Source organism: Etheostoma spectabile, chromosome 13 (assembly GCF_008692095.1).
Source record: "Etheostoma spectabile isolate EspeVRDwgs_2016 chromosome 13, UIUC_Espe_1.0, whole genome shotgun sequence".
In the NCBI taxonomy this organism is placed as follows: Eukaryota; Metazoa; Chordata; class Actinopteri; order Perciformes; family Percidae; genus Etheostoma; species Etheostoma spectabile.
The window spans coordinates 3781380-3792190 of NC_045745.1; the positions used below are offsets into that span (position 1 = coordinate 3781380).

Genomic DNA, 10811 nt, shown 5'->3' on the forward strand with positions numbered 1-10811 from the left:
TACAATGATTCATGTTGTACTTTTGTAAATTTGGGTCCCTGGGAGACACCAAATTTCTCTTTTGGGTCTTGACCTGAAAAAGTTTGGGAACCACTGCTGTAAATGAACTAAAGGTACAACTTTAGATGAATTGTTCTCTCCAAAACGTCAGCTGGGCCTTTTCTTTCAGTTCATCAAACCGCCAACCTGTTTTGCCAGCTCTGGCCAAGGGTGCCACCAATGGTGCCCATCCCTGTCTCTGTGAAGTGACTCTATCCGGCACGCTTACATAGACACTTTCCTCCGTATTACTACGTCTTTGACTGAACCCATTGATGGGTCTAGGGGAGTCTCAAAAGCTGAAACAGAGGTCACAGCATGCCATTATCATGTCATCGTCATCATCATCTTAACCTGAATCATATGGAAATCATTTAGGCACGGGGGCAAGGAAATCCAAGGTTCAGCTGCAGCTTATGACGTGAATTCAGTGCAAAGCCTGTTTAATTTGCCTCTCACACTCACTCATGCATGCTCAAATGCTTGCACACAGTTCACACATTGACCGGCATGCAAAGCACATGATTGATTCCACTACTGCACATGTGTGTGCAGCAGAGATGCAACACACCTCTCTCCCAACATTACCTGGGAGACATCTTCCCTCCATAGTGTCCTAATATAGATTGGTATGGCAATCCTTCTATGATTGTATGCTCTAGGAATGACCATGAATATGTGTAATAAAAAAAATACTATACATACTGTATACATCATCACATATATCATTTATCCATTACTTTTTGCTACTCATTTGTTTAGTCACTACATTTAGCTCCCTGTTTAAACTTCATTGCAAACTAGTTTTTGCACACTGCGACATGTAATGTTACTGTTGACTCAATAGTTATATGTGGATCTGGATATTCTTTTTTACTGTTTTCGGGCCTTTATTTGACAGAACAGCTGAAGACAGAAAAGAGGGGCCTTAGTGAATGGGGCGTGCACTCAATCAGGTAAGCAACCAGGACACGGATATGTTCTTTTAATTTTATCATAATCTCTATTTTTGCCACCCTAGCTAATAGTAAAGGCGGAGGGCTTGGTGGAGCTGGCCGTAGGGCTCCAGCAGGTTGAAAGTGATGTCCCACAAGTTGCAGTCAGGATCTGGGCAGTTGCAGACAGGCACCATGGAGGCAAGGATACCTCCAGAAAGAAGGACACAAAAGAGGATGCATCCTCCTACCTTTAATCCTTCCCACAGGCTCTTCAGACACGACCACCTGGTCAACACAGACACAGAATACACAGATGAGTAAAGGAAAGGCAACGCTTCTATTTTGGTTAACATATATACTTTATAAAAATTGTGTGTTGTTGTTACAAGTACCTTTTCTTCATTAGGGGCCTCCCATCTTTGTCTTCTACACTATTCTTATCCTACAAAGATAATAGAAAGCTTCATCACACATCTTAGAAGTAGGCCTGCCTCTTCTATGACATACAGAACTTAAATAATTAGTGTGACTTGGGAAATAGACTCATCCAACTTTCTTGCTGATAGAATAGTACTTGTTTCAGTCTGGTAAATACAGTGGCTTGAGAAAGTTTACACCCCCATGCTAAAGTTGTTAAAAAGAGGAATAAAAAAACATCTTTTGGAAATGGATCTTGATGCCCTAAGTCAAACAATGTAGAAAAATCCAACCTTTTAAGAACACTAATTTAAAGAAATAAATGTTCTTCCTTAAAATACAAGGGGCATAAGTATACACCCTCCTATGTTAAATTCCCATAGAGGCAGGCAGATTTTTATTATTAAAGGCCAGTTAATACATGGATCAGGATCCTGATAAAGTTCCCTTGGCCTTTGGGATTAAAATACCCCCCCCCCTCATCACATACCCTTCACCTGTGGATGCATAGTATCTTGATCCATGAAATAACTGGCCTTTAAAAATAAAAATGTGCCTCTCTATAGGAATTTAACATAGGGGGGTGTATACTTATGCCCTCTGTATTTTAATGAAGAACATTTATTTATTTTCAACACATTATTCATTCACAAAGAAATTTGGTGTCCTTAAAAGGGTGGATTTTCCTAAAATGCTTTATTTAAGGCATTAAGATCAATGTCCCCAAATTGTTTTTTTATTCCTCTTTGCAATCAACTTTAGCACGGGGGGGGGGGGTGTACATTTTCTCAAGCCACTGTAGAACGCTATAGCCAGCAACCCCACGTTAGCTTAGCTTAGCATAAAGTCTTTGAATGGGTCTAACAACTAACCTCTCTCCGTCTAAAGTTCTGCCTACCAGTGCCTTTAAAGTCCAAACTAATTAACACGCCATATCTCATTTGTTTGATCCGCACAAAATCTGTACAATCGACACATTGTGTTTTTAATGTGGGTCATGTTCTGAACTATTACTGGCCTGGAGTAACCTCCTGGAGTCTACACTGGTTATCTTGGCAACCACATGGCGCCACGGTGACTTTCACAGCGCCCGGCCCAAAAAAACAGTCCCGCAGATAGAGCCAGAGACATGACATGAATGTAAATTATTGAGCTGTAGAGGTGGATTTTTTTTTTTTTTACCTTCGGACAAAATATGAAAACTCAAATCCCCCCTGCCTTCAGTCTTTATGCTAAGCTAACCCAACTCAGCTACATATTTATCAAACAGGTATGACAATCTTCTCATGGTATCTCAATCTCGTCGTCAGACTTTACAATGAACACTGTTGACTCTGTGCAATATATCCAAGTGCCATTATTAGTTCATCCGTGCATTACTTTTCATTTGGGCAGTTTTCATAGTGCAATTTACTAATTCATGTGTACTTTATTGTATAATACAGTTTGCTATATCTTGTACACTCATCTATCTCTGCTCTTATCTTTGCTGTTGCAAACTGCAATTTCCCTACTGTGGGACAAATAAAGGTTTTCTTATCTTATCTTATCTTATTTTATCTTATAAAGCAAAGTCCTGTATGTTTAACTATGATTATTGGAAATTGTATTCACCATAGTTGATGTATTCCATGCAGCTCTGTCAAACCAAACAACAGAGAGATGTGAGAAAACAGACACGCAAACTATAAGACGGTCAACACTGACACGGTTGACACAACACTCAGACTGGGTTATTTTTAAGATGTACTTTTGACTGTTGTACTAATAAAAACCGGCAAAATAATAATGCAGTAATCACAATATCTGCTCCTCTTGTCTCCTGCTCAGCTGCTTTCGGAGTTTCTGCTGATCCTGCTTGAGCTTCTGCAGAAGACAGATGAAATGTCTGAAAGGTACAATAATATTGACACACACACACACACACACACACACACACACACACACACACACACACACACACACACACACACACACACACACAGACACACACAGTAGTACATACCTTGATGCTGTTCAAACTCTCCTCTACCGTGTTGTTGAATTGAACCAAGGTCATGGATTTCTGCCAGATACAGATTAAATGACATTTTCATCAACTCTCCAAAACTCTGATTTAAATAAGATGAAGCTGAGAGACACTTGACTAACAAGATTTCACAAAGGTGTTCATACCTGCTCTATTTCATCGTCTTTTCTACGTAGGACTTCCTGAACCTGCTCCAGGTTTTGCTGTCAAACACACGACAAGTCAACCACCAACTCTGACCAAAAACTGAATGAATGTGCTATTTGAACAGGTAAGCACTTTGGAAGAATACATCATTACAGTACTTTACCCAAGTAAAGGACAGTAGTTTTACCTTATACTCCTGCTCAGCTGTCCCCAGCAGTTGTATTTGTCCCTGATATTCCTGTCCCAGAAACCGATGTCCCAGTTGGAAGAGAAGAAGCTCAAAATGAGAGATGCAACACCATGACATGAACATCAACCATTTAAATTGCGAGTGTGGATGTTTTTTAAAGTTCTGTCACTGACTCAGCACTGTACTTTAGTACAAATTTGAAATACTTTACAAAAATATTTCTATTTTCTGCTACTTCTCCTCCACTACATCCCTCTTACTGATAGCGTCACTACATTCATCTGACAGCTTTAGTTACTAATTACTTTGCAGATTTACAGTAGATTGCCACCACTTCAAAATATATCCATTCCAAAAATTTACGTTATTATATCAATAAGACTTTATTAGTCCACAGGGAGGACTTCACAAGCTACCCAGCAGTATGTAAAGTAATCTATAAAATATGTATAGATGCATTAAAAATAGCTTTACCTCTACCAGCTGCAACAAATTAGCGATGTCTACATTAATGCATCAATACTTATAGTTCATTGATATAATATATATGTCCTGACATGGGCCAATTCTGCATTATGAGTACTTTAGGTTTTAGTCCTTTAAGTATATTTTGTTGCTAATACTTTTGTATTTTTCCTTGAGTAACATTTTCAATGCAGAACTTGTAATTGTAACAGAGTATCTTTACTTAAGTAAAATATTGGAGTACTTCTTCCACCTCTAATAAAAAGTATGTGGCAGATGTTATACCTCAGCCGGCAAATCCTTAATTTTCTCCAGCAGGTTCTCGTTCTCCTTTTCCTACACAAAACAAAGGGGAGACATGAAATGAGGTAAGACTGACTATTGAGCCAGTCCCACTGTCAACCTATCATATTATTATATATTCATTATATCATTTTAAAATCCTGTATCTCTCTAAACTCTAGTTGTGTGGTCAAATATAATATGTTGTTTCAACAAAATATGTATGTCATAAAATGGTATGTTGACCACCAGTCCTGAACATTTTTTCCTCCTAATCTAATTAACCCTTGTGTTGTCTTCTCGTTAAATTTGAAAATCAACACTTTTGTTGACGCTTTTTATCAATATTTTCAACTTTTTCCTACGTTTTTGTCCCTTTTTCAACACTTTTGACGCTTTTTTTTATTGTTTGTTACTTTTTTTTGATGTTTTCAACACTACATAACACTAACTTACAGTTATTTTTTGAGTTTATGGTTAATAAACCTCATTTGCAGGAATTTCATACCTAATGTTTGAGTTAGAAAAGCAGAAATTAGGAATTATTGAGACTAAAATTAAAGGAATGGATGTTGATGGATAATCACAGACTGGAATATGTCAACTTTTACTCAATACTATTTCAAAAACCACTTCAAATCCTTTGTTTTCAAATCTTATAAAATTGAAGAAGACGCCCCAAAATGAATGACATTAGAGATGTGTACTTGGCAAAGAGCGTTGTGTGGAATCAATCATGTTATTTTGGGGAGTTAAAAAGAACATTGATATAGGAGAACGGGTCAATTTGACCCGAGGACAACATGAGGGTTGAGATGAAGACAAATCCCAAATAGAACAGCCTCCATCCCGAGTTTAGACAGCCTCTACCATTTAGCTGTTACCCACTTCCTGCACAAACAGGAAGTGGATAATTATTCCAATATGCCTAATGCAAATTACACATGTATTGTTTAATTGGGTTGGACTCCAAAGTGTCATAGACAACAATGCTCCTGTGGCCTTTATCACTCTCAAGTTCACACACACACACACACACACACACACACACACACACACACACACACACGCACGCAATGGCAGAGTGAAATATGAAATAGGAATATGAAATAAAACACTGATTGTCCAGGAGGATCCTAACATAAGTATGCCAAAGCATGGCAGTCTGGACATTTTTCTGACAACAATACAGTATATAATGTACATTTTGCTACATTCTGGATATGCATGGAGCCTGTAGTCATTCCCAAGCATGTATTTAATGCATACTGACATTGTCAATAGATATATTCCAATGTTATCCTATTATGAACTGGAGAAATGAAAGCGTGACCTCACCATCTTCCTTATGTTATGTGTCAAATGATTCCACCGCTCCCAGTTCTCTTCCTCAGACAGAAGCTCCTGCTGCAGGGCTTCTTCACCCTCCTCCTCCTCCTCCTCCTCCTCCTCCTCCTTCTCCCTCCTTTTTCTTATGTTATCCATCTGCTGTTTCAACCTGAATCCAAAGTCAACCACAACTACATAAATAAGCTATAGACAAGGTACACATGGGAATTAAGTGTTATTCTTAGAGTAAAATTATGAATGAATATGTTCATTAAAGTACTAATACCACACTGAAAAAATGTGCTGTTACAAGTAAAAGTCCTGAATTGAAAATGTCACTACAGTAAAGGTCCTGAATTGAAAATGTTACTACAGTAAAAGTCCTGCATTGAAAATGTTACTACAGTAAAAGTCCTGCATTGAAAATGTTACTACAGTAAAAGTCCTGCATTGAAAATGTTACTACAGTAAAAGTCCTGCATTGAAAATGTCACTACAGTAAAAGTCCTGCATTGAAAATGTTGCTACAGAAAAAGTATGTGAAGGTTCATCACCTAATGAAAATGTACTTTGTAAAGTATTAAAAGTTAAAGTACTCAATGCAAAACAATCCTTCCATTTTAGAAAGTGTGTCCATTAATTAAAAGTGTTCAGTCATCTAATCATTCAGCTGCAAGTGTAGGCCTAATAACTAAAACTAAGTAATAGATAGATATTTAGATAAATAAATAATAGAAAACAATAATAACTGGTAATCATAGTAACTAGTAATAAAGTTAAAGTAGTAACTAGTAACTCAAACTGTAATGCAGATGAATGTAGTGGAGTATAAAGTAAGACATTTCTCTTTGAAATGTAGAGGAGTAGAAGTAGAACGTGGCATGAAAAGATAAGACTCAGATTAGTACTTGAGTACATGTACTTAGGTACATTGCACCACTGGTATACAGTACAAATCAATGTCCTAACATGATGCCTATGATAGGGAAAAAGACAGACTAGTTATTAGGAGTCCTACTCTTTCACTTTGCCGGTGAGGTAGTTATTCTCAGCCTCCGTCTCATTTATCTCGGCCTCCAGGTCTAGTCCGTGCTCCAACAACCTGTCGTGGTTCTCCCTCTTCTGTCTGCAGCGGGTCGCAGCCTCACGGAGTCTTCTCCTCAGCTCTTGTCGTTCACTACGACACACCAGAACATCAAGTGTTCACCTTGACAACAGGCTTTATCCAAAAGAGCCAAACAATACTTAAGGACAATTAGATCATCCACAGTTGTGCTCATGAGTTTAAATACCCATACTTGAGTTGACCAAAAAGAGAAATAAAAAAATCGTGTTTGGGAAATTTTTCTTAATGCCGTAATTCAAAATGAGGTAAAATCCAACCTTAAAGGACACCAATTTTTGTTGTGAATGAATAATGTATTGTAAATAAATAAATGTTCTTCTTCAAAATACAGGGGGCATAAGTATACACCCCCCTATATTAAATTCCCATGGAGGCAGGCAGATTTCTATTATTAAAGGCCAGTTATGTCATGGATCAGGATACTATGCATCCTGATAAAGTTCCCTTGGCCTTTGGAATTAAAATAGCCCCCCCACCATCATTACATACCCTTCACTATACATAGAGATTGGCATGGGATACTTTCCATAAAATCATCTCTCAATGCAAATAAAACCGGCTACTAGTCTAACTGAACTTTATCAGGATGCATAGTATCCTGATCCATGTAATAACTGGCCTTTAATAATAAAAATCTGCCTGCCTCTATGGGAATTTAACACAGGGGGTGTATACTTATAACCCCTGTATTTTAAGGAGGAACATTTATTTATTTACAATACATTATTCATTCACAAAGAAAATTAGTGTCCTTAAAAGTTGGATTTTACCTCATTTTTTAAGTAAGGCATTAAGATAAATTTCCAAAACATGATTTTTTTATTCCTCTTTCTAGTCAACTTAAGCATGGGTATGTAAACTTATGAGTACAACTGTATATGTTGCCCTAAGACACGTACTTGGCATCTTGCCACTCCTCAGATACGTCCATTACTTCTTCCAGATGTATGAAGTGCACCCCCACCGTTGCATCACCGGCTTCCTCTGGAGCGGCACTCAAGGCGTCACAATTGTCAGACATGATGTTTAAGTCGATGTGTAACCTATGTCTCAAATGTGGTTTACCAAATGAAATGTATCTCCCACCTATTGAGTCTCTGCAACAGTCTGGATTCTGCATAAGGACACATTCCACCTTCCATATGACATCACAGCATTCTGAATTCTACATAAGGACACACTCCCCTTTCTGTGTGACATCACAACAGTCTGGATTCTGCATAAGGACACATTCCACTTTCCATATAACATCACACTCACAACAGAGACAACAGTCTATGGTTCCAAAGCAGAGAGCGCAAACATTTTAACTATTAAAAGTCAATTTTTAAGGTGGACCATCAGTGGCAAAGGGCCACATGCGTTCACACATATAACACACACATACGCACACTAGTTTGTTGTATGCTTATTGGAAAATCTTAAACAGATTTGTTATTTATAGTTGTTATTTTTGGCATTTTTTTTTGTGATCAAATCTTTTTTATTTTCTTTTATATTCAAAAATGAACAAAACAAAAAATTACAAACAACACGCTGAGACATGGATAGCGTCCCAGAGCCAAAAAACACAGAGAGGAAAGCTGGGAGGGAGACACACACACACACACGCACACACACACACACACACACACACACAGAGATATTAATATTAAAATGACACATTAGTCTAACACAAACACACACACACACAATGTAATATACAGTGCATATTATATACATACAGTACAATCATTAGAAATTAGACACCGCCAGACCTATACACATACAGTTGGAAAGATAGGATTCATAAGTATTTGCTTTATGAACTGTTGCCCTCTGGGAGCCAGTTTCTGATGCATTGCACAGTAAGTCATGTTTACATCCAGGCCTTTATTCATAATGCAACTGGACTTTTAAACCTGCAGCCGCCTCTCTCCCCTTCTTTAAATGCTGAAAAACGCACAAAAACAACACAAGCACAATCTCTGGCGCAGGCAATCCGAAAATGGGACCCTATGTGTCAGGGAATTAAAGGTTTTTTACAACTGCTTACACACCAAATCAAACGTCACACGGTTTTTGAAAGCTCTTACTCAAAGAGCAAAACTACACACCAAGCCAAACAATGCGTTATATCACAACCTTTCACTCAGTTTTCAATCATATCAGACACTTTTGTTCAAGGAACTACACACAATTCTCTACCTAAGGCACAAAAATCTAACAGGAACTGATTTGCTTTGCTCTTCCAAATTGCTCCACTTGCATTGCATTGTTGTTGTAGTTCTCCACCCGTCTCAGACAACGGTGTGCAGCCTAGGCCTACATGGTGTATCCGAAAAGTTACTCTCATTAAAAAAGATGTTTGCCATTTGATGCAAATGATGTGTTTATGGCATTTGGAAGGCAGTGTTTCATGTTGAAGGGGATTTGAGGCATTTTGCATAGTGTGTGTGCAGTTGTGGGAGTTGTGTGTGGAGCTTTGAAAAAAGGAGGCGTAGTTTTGAAAAAGTGTGTAAGCAGTACGTTGTAAAAAAAAAAGTATTTATATCATGTATGTTTATTAATAATATACACTCTATGGTTACATACATTCATATACATACAGTCTATGGATGTGACTATACAAAGTACAACAGCGCCCCCTACGGTCACACGTTCCTCAGTATCAGTGTTCTGGTACCACGGTCATGGTAGGAGTTTCCAGTCGGACATATTTAGGGAAACACACAACTCGGCTCACGTGGAGCGGCTCGTCACAGCCGCTGTGTAAAAGGTGAGTGGGTCTGTGGAGTTGTTGAACTCTGTCATAAACATAACTTAATAGTAACCATAGCGTTATGTGAACCGGACTACAGTAAACCTGTCACTGTGCTCCACGTGCCGAGAGCCTCGGGAGCGCGCAAAGCTACGCTGTCGGACACGTTTCCGTAATTTGAATGTCAAACGACACAATCTTCTTCATTCTCGGGTCCATAATAATGTATACTTTATTAATCCCACGAGGGGAAATTACAATGTACACTGTGTTATCACACACATGAACTACACACGTGCTCAGGTCCTATATATGCTGTAATGGAGAGATGTCAGTGTGTGTGTGGGGGGGGGGGCTGCCCATGGAAAGGAGGTTTGGTGCCTTGCTCAAGAGCACCTTGGCAGTGCTTAGGAGGTGAACTGTACTTTGGTCCGTAGGGGGACTTGAACCAGCGACCTTCCGGTTCCCACCCCATATGTCATCATGCATATATGCAGTGTTGCCAGATCTTGCGAGACAACTAAGCAACCATGCCTGTGAAAACGAGCCCAAAACAAGCGACTTTTTCTACGGAGCCCCCCCTAAGATCCTGGAAGAGATAAATAAATAAACTGTGTGCACAGTTTTACAATCCATGTGGACAGATTGGTAAACTGTACACACGTTAGAGTTTTATTTTCTTCCACTGAGCTTCAGGACAATGACTACAGAGGGAGTTAAACCACCTTTTAACATTATTTAACATTAGAAAACTGATGGGACATCAAATATACACTTTTTCACAGGGATTTTGAGTTGATCCCCACGACGGGTTGGATCCATTCTTTTCCTCCTTTCTCTTTCTCCCAGTCTTTGTTATACTTCTTCCCGTATTTCACCCTCTTTATCCCGGGCATTTATGCCTCCAAAACCTCTCCTACAGTCCACTCACCATCACTCGCTACTCGCGCATTTTCCTAACCAGAAAACAACAGACGGCCTTGCTCTGCCTCTGATTGGCTGGTACTCGTTGCCATCTGGGTCAGAGCCAATTAGAAGCAGGAGGTGGGTGGGAAATAACTCTGTTGTCTCCAGTGTGCATGGGGAAAGGGGCGGGACCGATGGAACAG

At 38.9% G+C, this 10811-nt stretch overlaps 2 protein-coding genes across 3 annotated transcripts in view; one reads left to right on the forward strand and one right to left on the reverse strand.

Annotated features, from left to right (window-relative positions):
- Positions 1-800: 800 nt before the first annotated feature.
- On the reverse strand, positions 801-8198 carry LOC116700836 (huntingtin-associated protein 1). Of its 2 annotated transcripts, XM_032534303.1 has the most exons (11): positions 7862-8198; positions 6855-7013; positions 5846-6005; positions 4511-4561; positions 3758-3808; positions 3570-3626; positions 3400-3459; positions 3196-3260; positions 3009-3033; positions 1370-1419; positions 801-1262 (listed from the first exon to the last, which is right to left on the reverse strand). In XM_032534303.1, the coding sequence occupies exons 1-11, from the start codon at positions 8080-8082 to the stop codon at positions 1061-1063; spliced, it is 1101 nt and encodes a 366-aa protein (XP_032390194.1). In that variant the 5' UTR covers positions 8083-8198; the 3' UTR covers positions 801-1060. The 2 variants fall into 2 exon arrangements, with proteins under 2 accessions (XP_032390194.1, XP_032390195.1); XM_032534304.1 differs by lacking the exon at positions 1370-1419 and having other exon boundaries at positions 1063-1262.
- Positions 8199-9592: 1394 nt separating this feature from the next.
- Positions 9593-10811, forward strand: part of riox2 (ribosomal oxygenase 2) — an 11357-nt gene continuing 10138 nt past the window's right edge. The window contains exon 1 of the mRNA XM_032534302.1: positions 9593-9720. The gene's annotated coding sequence lies outside the window, so the exon portion shown is untranslated. The remainder of the gene's footprint in view (positions 9721-10811) is intronic.

What these genes read in the sequence shown, in the direction of transcription:
- LOC116700836 (XM_032534303.1), bottom strand. Translation starts at nt 8,082, where the DNA reads ATGCAGAATCCAGACTGTTGCAGAGACTCAATAGGTGGGAGATACATT. An exon ending in GAGGAGTGGCAAGATGCCAA is followed by an intron (nt 7,014 to 7,861) that starts GTACGTGTCTTA and finishes GGTGTGTCGTAG; the next exon opens with TGAACGACAAGAGCTGAGGA. An exon ending in CACATAACATAAGGAAGATG is followed by an intron (nt 4,562 to 5,845) that starts GTGAGGTCACGC and finishes TGTTTTGTGTAG; the next exon opens with GAAAAGGAGAACGAGAACCT.